Source organism: Monodon monoceros, unplaced genomic scaffold, assembly GCF_005190385.1.
Source record: "Monodon monoceros isolate NGI ecotype Baffin Bay Population unplaced genomic scaffold, NGI_Narwhal_1 Super_Scaffold_10, whole genome shotgun sequence".
NCBI lineage: Eukaryota > Metazoa > Chordata > Mammalia > Artiodactyla > Monodontidae > Monodon > Monodon monoceros.
The window spans coordinates 49712164-49739817 of record NW_021703766.1 but is presented as its reverse complement, the minus strand read 5'-3'; the positions used below and the strand labels follow the sequence as shown (position 1 = coordinate 49739817).

The 27654-nt window shown below is 43.1% G+C and overlaps 1 protein-coding gene across 1 annotated transcript in view; it reads right to left on the bottom strand.

The window, feature by feature from the left end:
• The window catches only part of ARHGAP35 (Rho GTPase activating protein 35), a 118655-nt gene that overhangs the window by 69651 nt on the left and 21350 nt on the right, over positions 1-27654 (bottom strand). Inside the window, exon 2 of the mRNA XM_029211604.1 lies at positions 1539-5415. Coding sequence (XP_029067437.1) covers positions 1539-5222 — 3684 coding nt within the window. The 5' untranslated portion in view covers positions 5223-5415. The remainder of the gene's footprint in view (positions 1-1538; positions 5416-27654) is intronic.

Sequence of the window (27654 nt, the reverse complement as noted above, 5' to 3'; positions counted from 1 at the left end):
CTCAAAAGACTGTCAGCGTTTAGATACGCTGCGCTGGCAACAATCTTCACTGGGAGTGGAGGAGGAAGAGAAGAAAGCCAAAATGTTCGAAACGTTTGGATTCCAGTACCATCAAACAGGAGAGCTCTGGGGAAATACTGGCAGGCTGGTCAGGCTACTTTCTGGCTTCCTAATAAGAACTGCTTTCCACTGGTCTGCCCGCTAACTTGGAGAACAAAATACTGCAGGCGGATAAAGGTATAGAAATGTAAAAGCAAACCACAGGGAGAGCAAACAGAAGAATGCCTATGACATTTACTGATATACAGCTCAGAACGGGAGGGGAACAGAACACACAACGATACTGCCCTGCCCTTTCTGAAATTCTATAGGTAAGAAAATTCTGGAAGCTCTGGCCAGTGGTGATTAAGAAGCATGCTGTATGCTGTCAGGGAACACAAAGTGAATAGGTCTTCCCTGTGAGGGCCACGGCACCATGTTCCTCCGTCTCCAAGGACCCTCTTAACCGACATGAGCTGCAGAACCTGCCTCCAGATAATACACAATGCTGGGGGCGGGCCCGCACGTAACAGAGTCTGTTGACAGGGTTCTGTTGTGGTGTCTCACCAAGATGTCTTTCTCTGAAAAACATAAAGGTATTTCCCCTACTCTAAATGGGGAAAAAATAAAGTTGAGAAATACCTTTTCTATCTCAAAGCCTAAGCCCAAGAGGACAGGGCACACTGCCCTGCACAGCGCAATTCCACGCAAGATAAAGAGACTTCATTTGCTCCTACATTTGGGGCTGTTTCCTCTACATCCGACAGCAGGCCTGACATTCCTAACACACATGGTTTACTTTTTCCTTCTTTTCCCCTTCCTGCCCCACTTGTGGTTCCTAAATCAAATCCGAAGCTCTCACTGATAGCAGCAACAACTCACTCAAGGAGCTGGAGGGCACTCCAATTTTACAAACACGGGACAGGTTTATAATGCAAAGAGACAAGATTATTATTCATTTAGGTACTTGAAGACCCTTCACTGATTTATGTGTGTAAATAAAATAACCATCTAATTTTTCCTAATCTAAAATGCAGCAACCTTTACAGAGCAGCAAGGGGGAAAAGGAGCATTTAAGAGATGTACGGATGAAATGTTTGCTTCTCAAAGACTGAGGACTGTGATTCTGGGTTCTGCTGTTTAAGTGAAGAAAGGCCAAGCACACTGTCACTGGCCTGGCTGTTTGTCAGGACACTGACAAGTTCTGCATGATCTGCTCATTTTGGTAATTGTCTAACTATTGTTTTGGACAAAGACAACTCAGGCTATCTATCCCAAGCCCTCACCACTTGAGAGCTACCAGTAGTAGCTATCTGAGACACTGCTTATTTTTTAATGCTAAGTCAAAGAGTAAAGACACACACACACACAACACACACACCCAGGGCAGTTTTTTACCAGAGTAAGCTGTCCTTGAAGATCTTCATCATCATCAATGAACTCTTACCAAGGCACTGTGCAAGCCACTCCTATAACTCACGCCTAAACTTGGGTCTTACCTTAGTGTTCCTTCTTAGGCTGCGAAGAATGTTCCTCCTCCTTGGGTCTTCATCTGTCTCATATGGAATGACGGTGCTGTCCCCTTTATAACCCTGGGATGCCTGATCCTCCTCTTTTTTTCGGATGGGCCCAAGCTCATCATCGCTCCCCACGGTGAAGCTGGTTCGATAACTAGCAAACCTCCCCAGCCGGCTGCATCTCGTCCTGTACAGCACTGGCTTGCTCACGATGGAAACCTTGCGTCCTCGCTCTAGAGAACTAGTGTCCATTTCGCTGTCGGAACCATTCCCACTGCCATTGGACTGGGCTTTGTTGATATTCCGAATGGTGATGATTTTGCCTTGGGTGCTGTCGTGGGGCACTGAGTATATGTTTTCTTCTTCGTTCCTTGGCTTGACCACAGCATCCATGGGTTCGGCATAATCAGAAGGATCGAACCCATCTGGAGGTAGCCAGGTGCTAGAAGACACAGACTTCCTCTGTCCATCTCTATGGCCTTGGTCTAAATAAGACAGATCCCCCTTTGTAATTTCAAAATGGACAGGAGGCTTTGGTTTGACTGGCGGAGGTACTTTGTTGTTCAGTTTACTCTCAAAATTGCTCATGATGAAAGACAGCCCATCATTTCCCTCCAGTTCCATAGAGAGCTTAGAATGGTCTTTGGACAGAGAGGGCAGTGACGTGTCTTCTCGAAACAGGCTATAAGAAGGGGGCTCGATATCTTCTTCAGAATCCTGCAGGTTTGAGTTGCAGAGCGGAGAGCCTGCCCGGGGGGAGTTAAACACCTCTTCTGTGGTGCTGCAGGCCTCGGCAGCATTGTCGTACATATGAGTAGCCTCGATTATGTTCTTTTTGTCCACCACATCTTTAAAAAATGGGTGGAAGATCTCAAGTTTATGCTGGGGTTGGCTACAGGGGATACTTGTGAACTTTCCGTCAATTTCTTGAGCAATCTCCTCCCCCTCAGTCAGCTGTTCCCGACTTAAGTCATTATCCAGGACATCTATAGCGCCGTCAGTGAGTGCAACCAGCTGGATGGGGATAATATCCTGCACTTCACAAAGAAAGGCACGTAACATAGCCAAGGAGGCCTTACGTTTGGCTGAATAGAAAACAATGTACCCATGGACCAATCGGCTTTTTCTGATGCTAAATGAGGAATGGTATGAAAGAAGAGACAGTTCAATGCGCTTCTTGTGTAGTCCGATTGGTAGTTCAAGTAAAACAGAGTTGTTGCTTCCGCAATGGGAAGACTTACAGGTTTGGGACTGAAGGACAGGAAAGAGTATGTCATCTGCACTAAAAGGATCTCCACACATCAGACACATGACAATTCTCAGGTCAACATCAGCCAGATCTTTGATGCTAGCCGTAGAACTGACCAGGTTTAAGTTACGCTTGGAGTCCAGAAGTCCTTTCAAAACTTGACTGATTTGCTTTTCGTTAATGTTGCGTCCGTAACCAATGCCAGCGGAAGCAGGGTCGAGAAAGACACACTGAAGTTTGCTAGCAATCTGCTGACCTTGCTGTATTAAGCTATGCAGGGTCTCTCCACTGGTGTCTCCTCTTTTGTTAACCAAAATTAAGGTCAGAGGGAGATGGACTAAATGATTATCTCGCCTGCCAAGTGTGGACTCTCTGCTCTTCTCTATACTCTCCACCACATAGGACAGAGACTCCTTTGAATTGTAAAGGCAGAGACAACCATGGGGCTGAAACGTTGGTGTTTGGAAAGAGTTCACAGGAAGCCTGACATTCCCTTCTATTGGCCTCAGGGAGAGCTCATACATTTTACCATCTATTACATACTTATCATCATTTGTACAAAGAGCTCGAATCTCATTGGCCAACTCTCGTGCAAGGCCATCCTTGCCCAAGATCACCAAGTTGATTCTATCAATGTTGGGGTCAGAAAGTGAATTTTTCTGATTCCGGTCAGATGGTCGGATAAACCGAGAACTAATCAAGTGCTCGATCTTAGCATCCACACAGGCGGGGCAGCTAGGGCATGTTTCCTTTGTTGGGTGGTACACAAAATGAATGTGCTTCAGAATAAGGGCATCACGCTCCGCTTGGAGCTTCTGTAGTGCCTTAAATCGCTGTTCCTCCCCCAGAACATCCTGAATGACACCCATCTTCTCCTTGCTGGGCTTAGCATCCAGCTCCAGCTCATAAAACAATTCCGAATATTCCAAAAGCAGCTCCTGAAACTCTTCCTTTGCTTTGTCTATAATTTGCTTTTGGTGTTTGCCATAAATATCCAAGTATACAGATTCTTCTAGCCACTGATAGAAATCTTCATTCATAATAAAACTGCGGGCCTCTTCCCAAGGCTTTCCAGGAGTTATGAAAGGAGAGGTCTCCAGGTTTTCTTTGAATGCCCTTCTCATCTCAGCTCTTTTCCTCTCATTCCGCAGCTTCTCTAAGTGGGCCTCGTACAGCTGCTCCGCAGGGACGGTATCCATTAAGTCAAAGGGAATCCGCTCGTTCTCGATGTTGTCAATGTGGCTGGTGGCATCCCACGGTGTCTCTTCAAGCACAACAAACCACTTCAAGAATTCTGGCTTGGTCTCCAAGAGCTTTTTGGCTTTTATGCAGCTTAGGTGGTCTATTTCATCTAGATTGGGTATAAGAGCTTCAAAAGCTAGTGGGAGGGCTGCCAGGTACAGCTTCCTCCTGCGCTCAATATGCTCATGCTTGAGGCGATGGATGTGCTGGAGAAATAGCTTCTTGGCTTTCTGAGTCCCTTCCAGGTAGACATAGTCCTGGTATTCAGGAGAGGCCTGCATCTTTCGGCTGACACTCAACCAATTCTCATTGTGGTTTTTCACAATGCGACTCACCAGCCACTCATACTTGTCTTTTGCTGTAGCTATCTGCTGACTCTGCTGCTTGAGAGCTTCAAAATAAGGAATGATTTTCGTCTTTCCCCGACTTTTATCAATGAGTTGCACTAAGGTGCTGAAAGCTAAGTCCACATTTACATTGGATCTTGCTGAGGTCTCCACAACCTGGAGGTTCTTTTTGCTTAAGGCAAAAGTATGTGCATCTCTAATGTACCGCTCCACACCCTCATCACACTTAGTCAGGACCACCACTATGGGCTTTTTTGTTTTTGCAAGCTGATTGTAGAGATTAGAGACAAACTTGAGCTGGTCATCAAAGTTCCTATTCATGCCCCTGCTAACATCAATACCAAGAAGAAAACCATCAATTAGCAGCTTTCCATCTGGCATTTGTTTCTGCTCAAAGTCCTGCTCCAGCCCCAGCTGGTCAGTGCAAAAGTACATGAGTTTTTCAGCTGATGCGAGCTTGGTTGCAGCAGCTCTCTTGATATAGGGCTGCAGGGCCGTGCTCCGGTGAGGTTGAAAAGTCTGATCATCAATGAATTCAGTCTGCTCCACAACGTGCATCTTACATTCCACACAGTCCTCCAGGGAACGGCTAACTTCTCCCCAGTAGAGAAAGTGGTCATTATTGACCACTCGCCCACCAAAGTCACTGGTGCTGAGGACAGAGGTATGGTCCAAGTGAAACTCGTCAGCACTCGGGCGCACAAAGCGGTTGCACAAACAAGACTTCCCAATGCCGCACTGGCCCTTCTCCTTCTCCGTCCCAGACAATCCCACCACACTGATGTTGTAGGTGGGAATGCGGACATCTTGCTTTCTTGCCATCATCATCGTCGACACATCCTGCCACAATCAGCTACTTCCAAGATCAGATTAGTGTTTTCCAGTGGACCCAATGGCTTCCCCACATTATCAGTGGGGACTGGCTGCCCACGAAGCAAAAGTGTCAGATCTCATCGTGCTTGTATACCAGTACGAGGTTAGTTTTTGCCACTTCTCATCACCAAATAGCCAACATTTCTTCCTAGGTGGGGGAGGAAAAAAGAAAACCAATCAGCATCATAATTTTGAAAACAATTTTAATCACCAAACAATAGGAAAAGTCAATTTTATTGTTCAACAAATAATCATAGTGAACATCAAATGTACGAGGCCTTAAGTTGGGTAAAGACATAAGAGCAAATAAGACTGACATCTGGACTTCCCTGGTGGCGCAGTGGTTTAGAATCCGCCTGCCAATGCAGGGGACACAGGTTCAAGCCCTGGTCCGGGAAGATCCCACATGCCGTGGAGCAACTAAGCCCATGTACTGCAACTACTGAGCCCACCTGCTGCAACTACTGAAGCCCACATGCCTAGAGCCCATGCTCCGCAACAAGAGAAGCCACCGCGATGAGAAGGCCGCGTACCGCAACGAAGAGTAGCCCCTGCTCGCCGCAACTACAGAAAGCCTGAGCACAGCAATGAAGACCCAACGCAGCCAAAAATAAAAAAATAAATAAAAACGAGAATCTGCCAACAGCAAAGAATGTAAGAAGTGGTGAAACAGCCAAAGCATTTGCACTAAAGGCAATCTACAAAGCAAGGCAGTTTACAATTATTTAAAAAAAAAAAAAAACTGACATCTGTGTACCCTCAGAGGTACAATGTCATCTAATGGAGGAAGACACATAAGTAAGCAGTGTGCTAAGGGCTAAAACAAGGGCTTGCAAGCTCCTTGGAAAAATGGCTGATTCCAGAGCTAGGGCAGGGTTGGTACAATATGAGCCTGGAACATCTTATTGTACAAGAAAGGAAGGAAGTGCTTGAAAAAATGATAGGGTACCTCACAAGGACACAGGAGCCAGTTTGAAGGGGCACCCATTGGTCAAATCTGGGACACTCTGAACATCAAAATAATACAGTAACAGTACAGTAATGAATTACAATCCACTGCAAAAGTAGGAACTTGAGTTCATAATCCTGGATCAGACAAGAATCATCACTCGATGCTGATCGGGGGTGGGGGGAGTTTTGATGAGGAGCAGGATCTTGCGCAGAAATGAGGTCTCCTGAGAGACTACTTATTAGCTGCCAATGGAAGAAGGAAAACAAACACACACTAATTACACAGTGGAGATACTGGGCAGCACTTTGGGTAATGAAAATTATCACCACCAAAGAGCCAGAAGGACATCACAGGTCTCCAGATGTGATACCCCAGGAGGATACAACATCACTGTGCAGTATGATGGCCTAGAATGCACTACCTCAACCTAATCACAAGGAAACATCAGACAAACAAAATGAGCAAGATTCTATTACGGCCGGTGGGGTGTGTGTGTGTGTGTGTGTGTGCATTTCTGTACTTAAAAAAAAAAAAAAAATCAGAGTCATAATAGACAGAGAATGGCTTTGTAAATAAATATTCCAGATTAAAGGAGGCTACAGAGACATCCTAACTAAATGCAATTATCTGACCCTAGACTGAATTCTGTATGGGGCGGGGGTGGAGGGGCAGGAGGAGGAAGGCTATTCAGAACATCATTAGATCAATTAATAACACTGGACTATGAATGGAATTAGATAAAAGTATTCTATCAGTGTAAATTTATGAAGTTTATAACTATCATGTGAGAGAAAAGCCCTACTCTTAGGAAATACACACTGAAGTATTCAGAGGGAAAAGACCATAATGTATGTGACTGGTCCAAAAAAAAAAAATCACACCTATATATTGAGAGAGACTAAGAATGCAAACAAGGTAAAATATTAACAACAGGTGAATCTGGGTAAAATGTACAGGATATTCCTTTGTGCTATTTTAATTTCTGCAACTTCTCTAAGTTTGTAATTATTTCCAAATAAAAGGTTTTTTTGTTTTTTTGAAGGGTATGAATATGGGTGGTTCCCTGACGAGAACGTAAGCCCTGTGAGGGTAAGGCCTACCCCTGCCTTCTTCACTCTGTGTCCTCAAGCTACGAGAACATGTTTGACACAAATATTTACTGAAGGAATGAATAAATGAATGACTATTAGAGCTTATTAAAGGGTCCCCAAACCCAGCCTTTTAGATTTAGGAAAGCCTTGCTGGAGGAAGTTCCATCTCAGGCGAGACCTAAAGTAGAGGGGCTGAAATGTTGCAGGCTCCTCTCTCTCCAGAAAAGGGCATTCATTCCCCATGCGAGAACCAGTTGAACTTAAGCGTGTATGGGGAGATGGGTGAGATGCATTAGCAAGTAGGCAGGGACCAGATTAAGCCACTTTCAAAGAGCTTCGATTCTTCCCCAAAGGCTATGGGGAGTCACAGACTGTGGCTGTGAAGTGGCACCTTAAAGGATCTAAAGTTTGAATAGCTGAAGTCATAAAATGTTATGATGATGTCTTACAAAGTCTTTAGCAGCTTTCCAGCTGAAATAAGTAAAATATGTAGTCTTTGGCTGCCGCTACATAAATGTTCTTCTGGTTGCTACAGTTTATACTGCACTGCAGTCTACTTCCACACGTAAATATAACTGTGCAATTGCTGAAGCTGTAGCCAAATGAAGTCTCCCGAGACACTCCAAAGAGAATTTAAAATAAACAGCAATTTTCTTTTGAATCTCATTTAGGCTTGGTAGGAACCCAGCATTTCCACAACCTTCATATTCTTCTGCGAGCCTATCTCACAAGAGGTGCCACAGGAAGTCAGACCACGATACGTTATTCTGACTGATACAAGGGGGCAACAAATGGGAGAGCACAACTGTCCCCTATGATGATAACCCTGAAAGGTCAAAGACCTTTCTCAAAAATCCGTGTCTTCCTTTGATAACCCAGAAAGCCAAACCCTCTATGGAGACAAAATGTGGCTAGATGGTATGTAAAAATCGTTTGACCATTTCTCAAAAGAGAAATCTCAATGCCTGTAAGTAATCGCCTCCAGATAACCTACTGGCATGCTCCTATGGAAGCCAAGCTCCAGACTTCAGGAGGAGCAAGCGGGACAGCTATGGGAAAGAGAAAAAAACCCCAACCTTCCCCATCCCCCACCTCCCTAGGTGATTGCGTACATAAGTAAAATTATAAGACGCTTATGAACATCTAAAGCATGCTTACACACATCCTCTGAAATACCTGAAAAGGAAAGATTTATATGAAATCAAAGTGCTTTTTGCACATTATTCTGTAGTACACATATACAATTTTTTTTAATTTATTAATTTGTTTATTATTTATTTTTGGCTGTGTTGGGTCTTGGTTGCTGCGCAAGGGCTTCCTTTAGTTGCGGCCAGCGGGGGCTACTCTTCGTTGTGGTGCGTGGGCTTCTCATTGCGATGGCTTCTCTTGTTGCGGAGCACAGGCTCTAGGTGCGCGGGCTTCAGTAGTTGTGGCTCGCGGGCTCTAGAGTGCAGGCTCAGTAGTTGTGGTACACGGGTTTAGTTGCTCCACAGCATGTGGGATCTTCCCGAACCAGGGCTCGAACCCGTGTTCCCTGCATTGGCAGGCGGATTCTTAACCTCTGCACCACCAGGGAAGTCCCTACAATTTTTGTTTTAATGAGGCTTTAACAGAGTCTCAGGTAGGAATGCTGACGAAGGTTTAAGGAAGTCAAGGGTGCTCACCTAACAGAGCCCTTCTCTATCATTCCTCATCCCAGGGTCTGGCAGGAGCCAAGGCCACCCACTTGACCAATCTTGAAATGCAACTTGGCGACACAGGTCCTACTTCAAGCAACTGCTGCATGCAGCTGGCAAATCATCCCACTTACCCTCTGTAAAGTGGGCCGAATAATCTACCTCTTCACAGAAATCTCAGGAAAACAAAACCCCAACCTGCTCTTAAACCTCAAGAAATAAAGATATTGGTTTAATTTTGAACTAAACTAAAATGCATAGTCCATTCAACACCTTGTTCCTTACAATTTTTCTTTAGGCAGGATATCCTATTTAGTCCATTCAAATCAATGTCTCAGCTATCTGAAGGACGCTACAGAAAAGAACACACTCTTGACTCTCAAGAATGGAGCAACTGATATTTTAAACCCAGAATGCTGCTGGCTGAGCTAAAAAAGCTACAAAAATGAGAATTAAGTGGCATGGGAGTGGTTAATTTTTGGACACCTGGTAACTTTCCACTTGTTAGAAATCTAACAGTTTCCCTGGTATAAGTATACTCTTCTTACATGTCTGTCTTTGATGTCTAGATAATGCAGTTTTACTAGTTCCTCAACTGGACTGAATTACATGGTAAACAAAGACTGTTATAAATCTAAAAACGTCTCAAACACTTGGTTTAAAGGAAATAACCTTAAGTGCTTGGTCACAAACACGTTCAACTTTTCTAAGAGGTGGGTAAAAAAAATTAGCTGAGTCACTAAATTTAATGATCTGAAGACCACAAAGAAAGAGAAAGTAGAAGACAGGGCATGTCCAAGACTTCGCAATGTCTTCAGAGTGTAAATCTAAGGGAACTGGTGGGCAACTAAGCTACTCAAACAGCAAAATCTGAACACCCATTCTAATAATTTGCCAATACTAATCCTTTTAAAACTGAAGAGTTACAATAGAGGAGGAAAAAAGTATTCTTTAAAACAGTAACTCCGGGCTGCCCTGGTGGCACAGTGGTTGGGAGTCCGCCTGCCAATGCAGGGGACACACGGGTTCGAGCCCTGGCCTGGGAGGATCCCACATGCCGCAGAGCAACTAAGTCCATGCGCCACAGCTGCTGCGCCTGCGCTCTAGAACTCACGTGCCACAACTACTGAGACCTCGTGCCACAACTACTGAAGCCCACGCTCCTGGAGCCCGTGCTCCACAATGGGGGAGGCCACTGCAGTGAGAAGCCCGCGCACCACAACGACGAGTGGCCCCCACTCGCCGCAACCAGAGAAAGCCCGTGCACAGCAGCGAAGACCCAGTGCAGCCAAAAAATTTAAAAAATAATTAATTTAAAAAAAAACCAGTAACTCCTTTTATCTTTAAGCTTTACTGAGCTACTTGTATTAGAAAAATAAAAACACAGAACCTAACATTTAGCTTCACATTTGAAGCCATAAGTCCACTTCTTCAGGAAGAAAAATACTCCAGGAGTATTTTCAATTCTTTGTCACAAATATAGGCTGAACATAATGCAGGGACTTCCCTGGCGGTCCAGTGCTTGAGACTTCGCCTTCCCATGCAGGGGGTGCAGGTTCGATCCCTGGTCGGGGAGCTGGGATCCCACATGCCTTGCAGCCAGGAAACCAAGACATAGGACAGAGGCAATACCGTAACAAATTCAGTAATTTTCAATTTCCACTTTGAAAATGGTCCACATCAAAAAAACAAACAAAAAAAACCATAATACAAACATCTGAGAGCTTTTTTAGAACTTGTCACCAAGCTTCAGGAGTTATTTGACTTGTTTAACCAAGACAGTAGCTCCACAAAGAGCGCCTCAACTGGAAGGTAGGAAGAGGGGTGTTTTCTTTTTTAACACCTCTACAGAACACCCAGGGCAAGAAGAGGTAACATTCCCAAGATAGTACACATTTCATAGGACACAGAAATGCCACTGTGATCCAGCATTACTATGACTGCTCAAGTTCAGCAGCCCAGTGTGTGTTTCACCCTTCCATCCGCAACCTCACACCCCCTACCCCCACCCCCAAGAGGAAATGTTTCTGGGCTCTGTGATCTAGAATGCCCTGTTAAGACACAGATCTACATACCACCAGTATTCATAACCAAAACTACTCTCTCTGCCTGTGAGACTAGCCAACAAATTCTGAAAATGCATTTCGTTTCGAACAACCATATACAGAACACCACCAAACTAATAATAATATAACACTGTATAATAATTATATATAGGATAATATAAGGAAATAATTTCATAGTGAGCTACTACCAAAGGAAGCAAAATCCTTGTTACCATAATTTTTCTTAATTCCAATAGGAGAATGGAATGGAAATACGCATTTTAATTTAACAGAAAGCAGAGCATTTTCTAAATGTCCTTAATACCTCATACTTCTAAACACATTAAATTTCTGAATGGATTTTCAAAACTATGAATTACCATCAACAGCTGGTTAAAATGTCTGCATTAAGTAGATACATGATAAGACTCACTGCTCTACAGAGGGGAGGGGAAGAACAAAAGGAAGGGATCTAAGCGGGAAGCATTTTCCCTGTAAGAAAGACTCCTTAAGAATTTTTCAGAGGAATTTACTTTCCAAACAGGCCAGGAAGGATGCGATATAAAAGCTCCAGTAAGGGCTTCCCTGGTGGCGTAGTGGTTGAGAGTCCGCCTGCCGATGCAGGGGACACAGGTTCGTGCCCCAGTCCGCGAAGATCCCACATGCCGCGGAGCGCCAAGGCCATGGCCGCTGAGCCTGCAGGTCCGGAGCCTGTGCTCCGCAACGGGAGAGGCCACAACAGTGAGAGGCCCGTGTACCGCAAAAAAAAAAAAAAAAAGCTCCAGTAAGAAGAGAATACGACTCTCTGGTCTACTGAACCACTGAATTTAAACAAAATAGTCTTTAAAAACCCAATGTTTCTATTTTCACATTATTAAATGTTAAAGTAAAATTTCCTACGGTTTTTGTTTGTTTTCCTTCACAAAAAGAAATTAAAGTTGGAAGTGGAATCCAAGGTCCTCGTTTATCCAATTAATTCATCTGTGAAATCCAAATAAATTTACAGAACCTTAGAGTTAGTGATGTGCACAAATGATGCATCAGAGTATTTAGCTATAAATAGGAATTATCATCCTTATAAATCTGACACCAAAATACAGAGGGAGTCTTCACTTCCTCTGTGTGATTTCTATTGAAACGTGAAGAAATGCCCTTGCTCCGCTCATCTCTTTACCGCATGAGAAGTATCTTTTGAAATGACTACATCTGAAATGACAACATCGAACTTAACAAGCACAACACAGCCTCTAACACTGAATAAAAGAGAAACGTAGGCCATTTGATGGCCCCAGTTACAGAGCAGCTAAATTCTCTCCTTCCTTCATAATATTTCAGAGACGTTAACCATTTTTGTATCACTCTAGTCTCTAATCCTTAGAATTAAGAACTGAACTGTCCATCAACCAAATCAAATACATATTTATATCTAAGACAATGTGATGAAACAAAGAAGAAACAGGACCCTGTCCTTGCTGGTGAGAATCTAATAATTTACTAGAGATACAATATTTTAACTTAAAAAATAACTAGATCACAGACAATAAATGGCATAGACCAGACTTCCCTGGTGGCGCAGTGGTTGGGAGTCCACCTGCCAATGCAGGGGACACGGGTTCGAGCCCTGGTCCGGGAAGATTCCACATGCCAAGGAGCAACTAAGCCTATACGCCATGACTACTGAGCCTGCACTCTAGAGCCCGCGAGCCACAACTACTGAGCCCGCGTGCCACAACTACTGAAGCCCGCGTGCCTAGAGCCCGTGCTCCACAACAAGAGAAGCCACCGCAATGAGAAGCCCGCACACTGCAACAAAGAGTAGCCCCCACTCAACGCAACTAGAGAAAACCTGTGTGCAGCAATGAAGACCCAATGCAGCCAAAAACAAGTAAATAAATTTATTTAAAAATAAATAAATAAAAAATAAATAGCATAGACCATTTCCTGGGATCCAGAGAAAGGAAGAGGGGATCATTCAGATCTGGGATAGACTGGGAATGGTGGGATAGACTGGGAATGGTGTCAGAGCAGAATTAAAATCTGAATTGGTACATAAAAGACTGGCAGGGCTTGGAGAGATGGCCCAGGTATTCTAAAGACATGAAAGGGTATGAATGACGGTGACCAAAATGGAACAGCAGCAGATACGTTTTGGGACATACTGACTGGCACAGAGTTTTTGTCCGTGGAAGGTAGAAGACAAGAAGGTCAGCAGGGCTCAGACTATGAACAGACTGTATTTTTACCTGTGAGAATCTAACGTGAAAATAATCTTTTATCCCACCAGTGTTACTTATTGTTGGTAACACTGCTACCTCAACTCCACACCGAACAAATTAACACAGTCTAAGGAGATGATCATCTTAACGTGAAAGAAAACACCATTTGAATATGGCAATTATATTTCTACCGTTCAGTCCAATGCAAATTCAAATAACATGGTAGGGAAGGGGCAGAAAGCCACGGATTTTACAAAGGAAGCAAACAGCAAATATTTGCCCAGAATAGTACTGGTGGTTGCTCCCACTAGCACAGGCTACATACACCTACTCCTGTTTAGCGTAGGAGGGAGGATTTCCTCAAAGCCACAGAATCTTGCTATATCCCCAGGGCTCTGGGTACAGGAAATCTCTGAAATGGGTCATCTGGATCTTTGGAAAGACTGATTTAAGTGTTTCACCATCTGGTCTTGAAACATGTACTCTCATACAACAGATGGGCTATTCTTGGACAATGGGTATGTATGTGCACTCAGCTCTTACTATGTGCTATGCAATGGCCAGCACTCTCCAGAGGGCCCAATGAAGAAAAGGGATCAAAAACAGTTTTCAAGGACTGATAACTCAGATGACTCTTTTGAAAATAATTTGGCCCAAAGTTAATTTTTTAAACAACAGCTATGAAAGATTCTCTGACATCACATATATAATTTTTACAAATGTCTTTTAATGCTTTTTTTTTTTTTTTAAGATTTATTATTTACTTATTTATTTTTGGCTGCACTGGGCCTACGCTGCAGCACGCGGGATCTTTCGTTGAGGTGCACAGGCTCTCCGTTGTAGTGCGCAGGCTTCTCTCTAGTTGCGGCGTGTGGGTTTTCTCTCCTCTAGTTGTGGTGAGCAGGCTCCAGGGCACGTGGGCTCTGTAGTTTGTGGCACGTGGGCTCTAGCTGCGGCGCAAGAGCTCAGTAGTTGTGGCGCACAGGCTTAGTTGCCCCGTGGCCTGTGGGATCTTAGCTCCCTGACCAGGTATCAACCCGTGTCCCCTGCACTGTAAGGCGGATTCTTTACCACTGGACCACCAGGGAAGTCCCAATGCGCCTCTTGATTTATCTTCCCCCCAAACCCTGGTAAAGGTACCTCAAATTCCAGCGTAGAAAAACACAGCTCCGTTATCCTACCATCATAGCCGGCCCACACAGAATAAAGCAAATAGCCCATTTTTCACCATGACACAGTTCTCATGCAGAACTCCACAAGCCGGTCCCAAAGAAACAAAATTTCTAAGCCAAGTTATTCACAGGATGAAATCAAATTCCCCTGATGAATGAAGGGAGCTGCTTTCAGCAAAAGCACTTCCTTAAACTTTATCCTCAGCAGCTTTCTCTCAGGTAACTCTGGAGTTCTGATCAGGCTATCTGATCAAAGCAACTATAAACAAAGACAAAAGTGAAGGCTGAGAAATCTTTCTCACTAATGCAGCACAATTTCTCTGGGTTACCTATATTAAGAACAATAACAACACACAATTTCTGATAACCTGCAGAAATATTCCACGCCAAAGGAAATGCAACACCAAGGCCAACTGGAAACTGAAATTACTCGAATCCACCTTGGTATCACAGCCTATCTACCATTAATACAGTGAGCTAAGATTCCTACCAAACCAAGATACAAAAACACAGCCACATATATGTATAGCTGATTCACTTTGTTATAAAGCAGAAACTAACACACCACTGTAAAGCAATTATAATCCAATAAAGATGTTTAAAAACAAACAAACAAAAAAAACGCAGCCACATCTTACCTCTGAATTTCCTGGTATTTGGGCCAATTTTACATTGAGTTTTGAAATGGTAAAGAAAACCTATAAAATTATCTCAGCAGTTGCTTCTGAGCACTTCTGATCTATTCAGTTTTTTTTAAAGTTCAGTAGAAAAAAACAAAGTTTTTTTGAAAGAACATTCTCCAAAACAATTTATCTGAATATACAAAAGTGGAGGTACCGTCCAGCCAAATGTGTCTTGCAGAGGAAGAAACAGGCATTTCTGTCAATTGGGAAAAATAGGTCGGCTTGTTTTCAAGTCCAACAGTAAGCCTTACTATTCTGTTCCCCTGGTGGCAGTCTAAGATGACATGAGGATTTCAACCCATTATCTCTAATTATTCCTCACTACTCATTTGCATTATTCTATAAGTTGCCAGTCCTAAAGCAGACTGCTGCTAGTAATAAAAATTATGCCACATGTATGAACTTTTTTAATAAGAACAGTTGGTTTTATTTAATTCACCTGTACTGAAGATAAGACCAATGGTCACAGAGAAACATAAGTAAATCCAGCAAATTTTAGTAGGGAACAATCTGAATTCACAGATTAAAGAAATTACTTAGGACTCACACTAGTAAACCAACACTTATATTTCTCCTTTCCATTTTCTAGCCTCCACACTTACTTATATACTTGCCTTGCTTCAAATAAAGTTAAAAGCAGAGGTCTGAGAGAAATGGAAAATGAACAGTTACAAGACAGAACATGGGAAGGAGGCTGGAATTAGCACAAAATCATGCCTTAGGCTCAATTCATCATATTTGAAAATCTGCTAAATTGAGGTGTTTATCCCTATCTTCTAGAGGTGATGGATTTATGAATTAATACATTTAACACAAAATGGATTTTCTGAATGAGAAGATGTTACACGTAGGCACTATTAACAAAAAGGTACTATGAAAAATATTTCTTACTCAAATATTTATCACCTCACTATCTGAAAAGCATATCTCAGGTTCCTACTTTGAGGCTAGGAAAGGAGGTACGATAGAAAAAGGATACGAGCAGAGCTTCTGTTCTATTTCTTGACCTGGGTTGGTTACACGGGTAGGGTATTCACTTCATAATTGTTCAGACTGTACATGCTTTATACACTTTTCTCTACAGTTTTTAAAAAAGGATACAATTCAGAGAAATGAAGAAACACAGGTTCACATAGCTAGGAAGTAGAGCTGGGATTTGAACACACCCCTCTCTCAACCACTGGGATTCTCTCCCTTGTATACTAGGCCTCTCTGCCTGGGGTCCTGTCAAACAGGTGACTCTAATCCTCACGTACCAATGAGAAGAACAGTTGAGGAGCAGTGCCCTGGAGGGCCCCAGATGTAACTGGCAGATCTTCAGGGCTATGGAGAAGGCTGAACAGGTGGAACACCAGACCTTCCGGCCTTAAAACAGAGCAACTCAATTTGATCTATTTTATATGTTGGGATTCCACATACAAAGAAAAGAATTTTTTCAACTTCTATAGCTTTTTAAAAAGCTCAAAAAACTTCATGGTTCAAAAACCAATTTAATAAGCAGACATTTGGTGGTCTAATTCCCAAGATTTTGCCAAGAGTCAAGAGTCAAAAAGAGTCTCCTGTCTGTCCGGGAAAGGCTCCCTTCTCTTCTCATTCAGGAAACTTATGCAGATTAGTGAGAACCGAGACAGAGAGAAGGGAAACAACTTGGCTAGTAAGGGATGGTGCCCGTCTGACAGGTCCAGGTCTAACACCTCCCCACCTCCGCCAGGCCTGCCCTCCTGCTCTAACATGCTGTCCTGGCCAGAGAACTGGAATGGCGAGCATAAGGTACGTATGGTGGGAGAGGTCGGGGGCAAACCTGTTTTGTGGTGGGCCCTGTCACAATAAGGAGAGTCTAGACTTCATCCTCTGAGGAACCCCCAGGATTCTGAGCAAGAATGGCTTGGTCAGTCTGGGCTGAAAGAGGGAATTCTGAAAGCAATCTTTGTACTCTCCCCCTCCCTCCACCTCTCTCTCTGATATTATACCCTCACCCTACTGGGTAAATGCCTTCCGTGTAAAGGCCACTTCAAACCTGGTCATAGTAAGTACCGTGAAAAACAACTGCTTACGACGGAAACGCTGACACAGTGGTGGTGTAAGTGCCCCTTTGAAAAGCCTTGTCAGGGCTCAGTCTTGTAATTTAGTGGTGGCTCACAGGAAGTGCCTGAGAGCCAGATTCTTTCTGACTGTGCTCAAGGCCATAATTTCCTTCCCATACTTAAACCGATGACCCTGTGTCTCACTGTCAAGGGAGTCGGCCAAGGGGAAAGGGCAGATAAATAAGAAGCAAAATCTGAAGAAAACTGGCCAAAAAAAATTCCTAAGATTCTTCTTGGGATTAACAACTAAAAAGACTTCTAGATGAACCAATCTGTTGTCTCTCCAAACGAAAGCTCCTTGAATGCAGAGCTGTGGAGAGCTGTCGAGAGCTGTCAGCCAACTCCTTCAGGTAACAGATGAGGAAGCTAAAGAGGAAAAGGGAAGTCACAGAAGCTGCCGTCAGACCTGTGCTAGGGCCTCTCCCGCGTCTCCCCACCCCACCCCACCCCACCCCAGGGCTGTTTCTACACACCACTCTCTGCCATGGGTTAACGAAACCCTTTTCATAAGGTTAATGAAATCCGAGAATCAAAATGATCAGGAAGGGGACAAAAACAACCTCTGTCCCTCATCATATGTATACTTTCATGAGCTTCTGCTATATGTTCCATATAGCACCTATCTACTACCCATTACTTCAAGATAAATTTCAAACTATAAAAGTAACATGTCCTGTTGAGGAGTCCAAAAATAACTAAGAAAACACTTGTAGTCATATAAGGAATTTAATAAATAGCATTTTCTATAAAATGCTAGCTTCATGATTTTCCCTTAGATAACAGACCAGAATAGTAACTAGTTCCTCCTTATCAACCACCATTCCTTGAAAGTCCTTGGCCAGTAATTTTCATGAAAACTAATGAGTCATCTCTTACCACTACTTCAGCCCTCATACTTAAGAAGGAAAACAGGTTCAACCTACTCTTCCATGACAGCTGTCCTACCTACAAGAGGAAATCACCTTGACCTCATGTATTTGGCTGCTATTCAGAAAACAATGTCTCTGAATTCAAATTATCAAAAATATACTTACATTGGGTGACAACATACCTGTCTCAGTTACCTGTGCACATAACACTCACACTGTTTCATCCCAACATAAACCCACTGACTGTTTCCCTCATTGACCTCACCTCCCACTCCCCAGGTTACACATGGCCCTGGGAACATATCACAGCTACTTTCTTTGGAAAAGTCTTAAAATCAGTGTACAAGAAATAGCTACTGATTTCTAACTCACACTAGAAAGAACAGAATAGAAAAATATACCACCATTTTAAAACCTTGTCAGCAGACTGACTTCAACTACCTACAGCATCAGCTATGCTTAAATGAAAACTTTTATAACATGGCTAAGGTGACTACCATAGTCTGCAGAAGGAAGAGAGGATCTGGTAATGAACAGAGGTGACTCAACCAAGCTCCTTCACTTTCTGCACGTATCTTCCCAACTCCTCAGACCACTCACTCGCTCCTGCAATCCAACTGCTATTTCAACTTTCTGCTCAGAAAACCCACTGTGTTTAAGAGAGCCTGTCAGGGGCTTAATTTTGTTGTCCATAACAGGATGATCCCTCTGGCTATCAACTCCCCTAAACAGCACAGGTGTCAGCCTGTAAACTTACATAACGTGTCTATACCAAAATACTCTGTCAAACACACCAGGCCTTCAGGTCTTCCTCATTAAGGACATCCCGAGTTACACTTGGATGAAGAGATAATATACACTTTCCTGAGCCTTTTTGCCCAGTGAAGAATGTTACACAATACATATACAGTATGGTGGGATTTCTCTCACTGTTTTTATTTTTGGAGGTGGGGCGGGCAGGGGTGGTTGTAATAACTTGTCAGTCCTTGAATGTATATATTCCTCCACTGTCTTATTTAAAACATTAGAGCAGACCATTTCAAAGATGACAATTAAAATCTATGTAATCATGGCTTGTCAAGTCTTATAATTACATGAGTTAAAAAAACTTAAGCTACTGAACTCCATTTTCCGTATTGACTACCTAACAAAAGCTCAACTCAACCAGTTGAATCATGAGAACTAAAAGCCTAGTCAGGAGCAATCAAAAGGCAATTGAGCTTGAAAGCTGTATGTCCACATTCCACACAGTTAAGGCTGCAGTAAGCCAATGGCCTGGACAGGGCTAGAACGTGTTCGATACAGCCTTTTCACGCCCCTTCTTGATTCCTCCTCCAAAACCCATATTCCTACAGGCGCAAACCACACTCTACAATCTAATACAGTAAAACCAGTGTTGTCTGGAGTCACAAAGTTTTATATGTGCCTGCTTCTAATTAAAGACCATTCGATTTTAAGAACTTAATAAAAAGGCCAAACCTGTATCATTCCACAAGAATGCCAAGAATGCTAAGTACCTAAATAATATTCTTCCAAAGTGACCTTTATTAAGGGCTGCCTCTACTACTTTGCCAACTAACACATCAGGAGGCAGAAACATTCCTACCTATCACAGGCTACTCAACTCCGTTTTAAAAAGCAAAGTCGGGGCTTCCCTGTTGGCACAGTGGTTAAGAATCTGCCTACCAATGCAGGGGACACGGGTTTGAGCCCTGGTCCGGGAAGATCCCACATGCCACGGAGCAACTAAGCCCGTGCGGCACAACTACTGAGCCTGTGCTCTAGAACCCGCGGGCCACCACTACCGAAGCCCATGCACCTAGAGCCTGTGCTCCGCAACAAGAGAAGCCACCACAATGAGAAGCCCGTGCACCACAACGAAGAGTAGCCCCCACTTGCCGCAACTAGAGAAAGCCCGCTCACAGCAACGAAGACCCAACGCAGCCAAAAATAAAATAAATTCATATATATATATAAAAAAAACAGCAAAGGCAAGTGAAAAGGCCTTCCTCAAGTAACCACAGCAACTCAAATTCCTACAGCGAAAAGTACTAGTACAAAGTCTTTAAAGTGGCAAAATCAAAGTTTAAAAAACCACTTACAGTGCCTGCAAATGATTCAGAAGAATTCTGAGAAAGGTAATATCAACATTTTAGTGGTAGAACACTTGGAGAGTAGCCAAGAGGCCTGGACTTTCTCCCTAACTAGGTCATTAAATCTCACAGAGAGGAGGGGAGGGGAGGGGAGGGGAGGGGAGGGGAGGCACACACAGACACAAACTAGTTAAATGGCATCTAACAGCCAAGCTGTCTTGACAGCTTTCTTCCGTCAGCAGGATCCTTGGACAATGATGTTCTTCAAGGAGACAGGTAGGTCTCTTGGGGCTAATGATAACCTAAGTGCATGCAATTATAATCAGACTGATAACAATCAACCCCTACCCTTGGAACAGACACTCAAACTCAACAGCTGAGAAAGAAAACATATCTGCTTCCAGGGAAGCTAGATCCCTACAGCGTCAAGTGTTCTTCCCACCCTACTCTTGCTCTCTGCAATCCATACTCTGTAGAGTAGCAAATCATCTTTTTAAAGTACAGATCTGTTCTTACTGATCTCCTGCTTACAATCCCTCAGAGCTTCCCTCTGCCCTTCTAATAAAACCCCCAATTCTTATACATCCCTATGTGATCTCATCTCCACCACTCTACTTCTTTCTCAGGGACTCTAACCACTGTGGCCTTTATTCAGTTCCCTGGGTGCCCCTATTCACTTATTCTCATTCAACCATTCAACAAAAAAATACTAAGCCTTTGTAAATTACCTACTATTGTGCCAGGCACTACACTAGGCACTGGGGATATGGCAATGAACAAAAGAGACAAAGATCCTTGCCCTCCTGGAGTTCATATTCTAACAAAGGGTAACAGACAATTACAAAACAGAAAAGTGAGGGAGTTAATAATGTAGGAGGCTGGTTCCAGGTAAACAGCAACTACAAAGACTCTTAAGGCCCGGTAGGGCTTCCCTGGTGGCGCAGTGGTTGAGAGTCCGCCTGCCGATACAGGGGACACAGGTTCGTGCCCCGGTCCGGGAAGATCCCACATGCCGCGGAGCGGCTGGGCCCATGAGCCATGGTCGCTGAGCGTGCCCGTCTGGAGCCTGTGCCCCGCAACGGGAGAGGACACAACAGTGAGAGGCCCGCGTACCGCATTAAAAAAAAAAAAAAAAGACTCTTAAGGCCCGGTAATATTTTTCCTTTAAAGTGTTTCTTGTTAAATTGTTGACTCCAAGAAGATGGGGACCTAGTGTCATATCTATTCCCCTCCCCATTCAACCTCAGTACCGCACATAATACCCGGCTCAATAATTACTTGCTGAATGGGATACGTGAATTTGTGTCTAAAGAAAAAGCCAAAAAGGTGTCCCGAAGTAATAAAAGTGTCACCTCAAGTTATCAAGGCCCCTGCAGAGGTTACACAGGTTTCAGATTTACTAATAAAGTTTATGACCAGAGTTAATTTAGTGCCACTTTGAGACAGATCCACACAATATTATGATGAGTCTTACTCACTAAGGTACCATCCCAGAGAGAGGTAAAAGCATAAAAAGGAGAGAACAGAGACCTTCAAAGATCCTAAAGTAATTAACACATTCAATTTATGTGGAAAAACTAACAGAAAATGAGAATTCATTATTTCTTCCAATGGCTTGCCCCAACCCACTGATAGTTAAAAGCTTATCTCGGATTGCATTTTCCTCTCCAACTCCACTACCGTGGCCTTAGTTGTGTCCTTGCTATTCCAAAACTTGGACTATCATGTGTGTTTCCTCACTGGTCTCTCCCAGGCCAAAGCATTGCTCTGTGTTAATTTTAGAACAGTTTTGTCGCAACACCTCCACCCCAATTTGACTCCAACCTACCTTTCCAACCTTATTTCCAACTATCCTTCAATAAGAATTCCAAGCTCCAGATAAACTGTTCCCTGAACCTGCCTTGTACATTCCTGCTTTCACACCTCTACCCAGGCTATACCCCTTAGCTGGAATGCCATTACACTTCTCCACCTATCTGAATGTTATCAGTTTAAAATAATGCCTTCTCCGCTCAGGTCCACTATGACAAATTCATCATTCCCAAGTAATGCTAGCATTCATTTGGCCATACCTACACTTTCTATACTCTTCTCTGTATCACCAGAACTGAAAGCCTGCAAACTACATTTCCCAGGCTCCTTTGCTAGCTGGCTTCCAGTTAAGAATCTGCCAAAGGCTAGAGACTGGATGGCAGGAAGAGGGATACAACACTTTTCCTGCTTCTGGTTATGTCTGCAGCAGCAACGAGCAACTGTGGAGGACTGCAGGCAACTGCACACACACCACGGGTTCCAGCAGCATCAGCGGAGCACTGGTTTCTGGGTTCCTGCTGAACTGTGGCAATATGGCTCCAAGCTCATCTGTGAGTGCAGACTCCTGGGCTCCAGCCCAAAGGCAGCTTTCTGATCTTTGGCTAAGAACCCCCTTCTCCCTTGTGCTCCCCACCACACACCTCCTTTCCTCCTTTTGCTCCTCCAGCCCTTCCACCACCTCTGTAACAAATCCCTCTCTGCTTGAAGTATCTAGAGTGGTTCCCACTTTCCTGATTGGACAATAACTGATCCAACAGCAGATAATGAAGAAATAAAAATAGTAATATCAACTAAATGAAAAAACATAAAATGTCGAAAGAATGAAGACCACCAATTTTTTTTAATTTCATAAAATGAAATCCTATAAAATGTCTCCCTAGGTACATTACAATGTCATTTTTGAGTTCTAAAGATTAAAATGCTAGTTTAGCTGTATATTTATTTAGGTGTACTTTTTTTTTTTTAAAGGAAGTCAGTATCGCTTCTCTCTTTGACTCACTGAGTTTCTAGGGAATAGAGAGAATCCTTCTATGTGTTTCCTTCTATGTTTCCCCAGAACCTCACACACAGGAGGTACTTCTTAGATGTCTGGTGTCTGACTGATGTCTGTTATACAGCTGTGGGATTCACAGAGATTGGGGGTGAAGGCCAAGCAAATAGCCTAGTTCTAAAAAGCAACTTGAATACAAATCTCACCCAAAGCACTCAACAAAGGATTCCAAAGCTCTTTCAAGTCCTGAAATGCAGCCACTAGGGAAGGAAGGCGGAGGAGTTCAATTGGCACATGAGGTAGGGACTTTTGCCTCCTCTTTGCCGAAGCCACCCTCAAACCTCTACTTCTGATGAGGGTCTCTATTTTTTTGTTAAACATCTAGCCTGAAAACCCCATTACAAAAAACTGCCCAGAACACAGTTCACCTTTCTTAGAAGGATGAAGAACTGAATCAATCCAGAGCAGATGCAAGCCTCCAGCTCCTGAAAGTCCGTGTTTCCAACCTGCTCAGAGGCCACTTAGACGGCTCTAAGTCTTATCTTAAATTCAATTTCAGGTATTATTTTAAGCCTAGATAAAGGTAAGAGGTGCTAGAGAGTGTACATTTTTTAAAAGGCCAAAGAAAAACCCGGTAACTCTGGAGGTTAACAATTATTAAAACCACACCTATGGCCCTTCATCACATCACCTGCTGACCCAGTTTTCCATTAACAAAAAAATGTTTCACGAAATGGAAACCTTAGAGAAGATATAACCTCCAACCAGAGCACAAAGAAGCTTGATTCTCACTGATTTCCAGGCTGACTGATGAAACTGGGCCATCAGCTGTTGTCATTTTCATACTTCATCTGCCAACAAACCTAACAGATAAATGCTTTAACATTTTTAGCCAGTCCATTACTACTTCTAACAACCTTACCACAGGAAACCATGCTGTACAACCCAATATAAACATTTTTCAAGTGTTAGGCACAATAAATTCCTTTCAGAGACTGGAAAATGAAAAGGTCTGATAAAATGGGATTTACTGAATGCTTCATAGATAATCAACTCTCAACAAACTGGAATATACAAAAATCTATCTAGCAATTACCACAGGAAATCACATCTTTCTCTGATAATTAAGCCAGCACTTCACAATGAGGGGCTTCAGGTTCATCACTTAGTTAACATTTACTGAAGGCCTTCTTGGGGCCAGATGAGAAATAAAAGGACAGAGCAGGAGTCCCATGCCAACATGAAGTCTTCCCATTGCACAGTATGTGGGGTAAATGATGGAACAGAAAATGCACTAGAATTGCCTTTAAATACACACACACGCCTACACTAGTTGTTTTCCCATTTAGTCATCTCTCTTTTATACAAGTAATAATAGCAAATATTCATGAGCCAGGCACAGTACCAAATAAACAATATACATATATGATTTCATATCATTTTTCACAATAACCCAAGTCAGGTACAATTATAATCCCCATTTTACAGATGAGAAAACAGCCTCAGAGAGGTCAAGCAACTCATTCTAGATCACCCAGCTTCGTGTGGCCCTAGCTGCCTGCTTCTGAAACCTATGCACATGGCTTAACCCCAACACTGCAGTGTTGCAAAGGCTGAACGGACAAAAACAGCTGTGCAGCTTGAGCTTTCTGGAGAAAACAGGGGCTACTATCGCTATAATCCGTTTGCTATTTCAGCAGAGCTCTCCACTGTAAGAGGAACAGGCTTTTATCTACCTCGAGGCAAAACTTTAATAATATGCTCCCCATAAAAATGTGCATGCGCCTTATGTTGCTCAAAGTACTATTACATACCTTGTCTTACGGCTTCTTAAACCCACTTGGGAAGGGAAAGTAGGTCAGGATTCAATATGCTGTCTCCTCAATGGGCACACTGATGTCACCCAAGACTCAGAAGAAACAGAATGTCTCTCGTGGTTTTATCCACAAAGACCATTCCCAAAATGAGACTTGATGGAAAATGGTTGTCTTTAAACTTCAGTAATTTGCAATTAAGAATTAATATGACTTCAGTCATCTGAGCATTAAATTGTGAGAAAACACAAGTACTTGCACCTTTCTTCAGTTCTCAAACAATGTAAGGGAGAAGATGCTATAAATTTCTGCCCTTGAATTCAACCTCATTTTTTTTTTCTCAACCCATTGCAAAAATTGATCTCTACTCACACAGCAAGTACACCTGAAAAGTCACCAAAAAAAAAAGTAATTATGTGACTCCACTATTATAGAAATACTCTTTAAAGGCTCTGGAAGAAGCATCTTCCTTACTGATCAGACTGCTGTGTTCATATGAATCCTGAGGCGGTTAGCCCCCAATAAGGACAATCATAAAATTAAATTCTATGGAAAGAAAGTCAGTCTCAAATTTAAAGGAATTAAAATATCTACACTAAAAAATCAGTGGGTAGGTAAAAATTCATCTTTTATCTCAATCCCAAGAACTCACAAACAGCAGAGTTAAGACGCAACACAGGAGACAGCAGGAAAGGATGGAAGTCTTTCCTTTCACCAAAAGTGAAAAACACCAGAATAGTGTAAACAAAGTCAATTCCATTTAAAGTTTCAAGGAAAAAAAGAAAAGAAACGTCTCAAAGAATGAATCAGAAGTGACATTTTATTCATAAATCAGAGCTATCTTAGAAATTTCACAGCATTGCTTAAAACTCAAAAACTCTAGCCTCAAGGTAAGAATCTCACCTTATTAGGTCATTTTTGACAAAATTCACCAGATATAAAAGGAATCTTGCCTTTAACCATGAGCTTCCGAATTGTGTAGAAAATGATTTCCCTTGAAACCCACAGGCAATGGATTGCATCCTAATTGCATCATTTGCTCTGTTTTGAGGGTTCAGGGACAATTTTAAAGACAAGGGAGTTGTGCTTTAAAATTTTCATCCTAGGGGCTTCCCTGGTGGTGCAGTGGTTGAGAGTCCGCCTGCCGATGCAGGGGACGCGGGTTCGTGCCCCGGTCCGGGAAGATCCCAACATGCCACGGAGCAGCTGGGCCCGTGAGCCACGGCCGCTGAGCCTGCGCGTCCGGAGCCTGTGCTCCGCAACGGGAGAGGCCACAACAGTGAGAGGCCCACGTACCGCCAAAAAAAAAAAAAAAAAATTTTCATCCTAATCACAAAATGCAAGCACTTGAAGAAAAACTGTCTCCTGAATTTATGGTCAAACGCCCCATATCAGTAGAGAAGTTTGATTTCCCCAACATGCAGCCTTCACCAGCATGAAATTGCATTTAAGAATTTAAGAGACAGGGCTTCCCTGGTGGCGCAGTGGTTAAGAATCCAACTGCCAATTCAGGGGACACGGGTTTGAGCCCTGGTCCAGGAAGATCCCACATGCCGTGGAGCAACTAAGCCCGCGCGCCACAACTACTGAAGCCCGCATGCCTAGAGCCTGCACTCTGCAACAAGAGAAGCCACCACAATTAGAAGCCCACGCACAGCAACAAAGACCCAACACAGCCAAAAATAAATAAATAAAATAAAGGATTTAAGAGACAGCCTGAAATCTTCAGGGGGAAAAAAAACAGAACTCAATTAAAAGGCTGAAACAAACCCAACGTAAAAAAAAATCAGAAACATTCATAAGTAAATGTACTCTCCTCAAATACATTTTTAGTTGGGGAAGATGGTATTACAAATCTATATCCCAATCCTGTTAAGGGATTCACTTATAATGGAAAGAATTAAGTGCCTGACTCTACCTAAACCCTGGGATCATTAGTTCATACTCCTACTGGTGCAAAAAGCTTCTATCCAATCTTCCTATGTTAATGTGCTTACAATATGGCATGAAAACCTCACTGGGGATTGGCTAATGTAAAAATGCTGGCAGTGACCTTCATACACATTTTAAACATTTTTAATCTGTTTAAGTTATAGGTCAAAGATGGGGGTGGGTGGAGGGTACTCAAAATATTGATAAATAAGAGAAGAGCACTTTATAATCTTCAAAGCACTTTCCCATTTAATTCTCACAACAATCCCAGGCAGAGATTGGTGCCCCGTCCTCCAGATCACAGAATTTTAAGGCTGATGAAGGGACTAACCCACCCAATACTGGGTGGGACGATACTACTGGAACAGAAGCAGGGGGCCTCGTCTGGTTGTTCCCTATCATATTCTCATAGCACCTGGTACACAGCAGATGCTCATTAACACCATCACTATTACATATTCAAAAAAAGTCCAACCCACTTTCCAGAGAAGATAACTCCAGTCCAGAAGTGATATTACCTGGCCAAGGCCATAATGTTGGCTACCTATTCCCCACACTCCTGCTTCCTAATTCAGAGCGGGTTCTTCTCCCTTCGCAGGCTGCCACTGAGGCTATAAAAAGGGTTTCCCAAACTCCCTCCCAGAACTCAGAACTCACACTGGCATCTGATCATTTTTTCTGTTTTCAGTAATTTTTTTTAACATCTTTATTGGAGTATAATTGCTTTACAATGGTGTGTTAGTTTCTGCTTTATAACAAAGTGAATCAGCTATACATATACATATGTTCCCATATCTCTTTCCTCTTGCGTCTCCCTCCCTCCCCCCCTCCCTATCCCACCCCTCTAGGTGGTCACACAGCACCGAGCTGATCTCCCTGTGCTATGCGGCTGCTTCCCACTAGCTATCTATTTTACGTTTGGTAGTGTATATATGTCCATGCCACTCTCACTTTGTC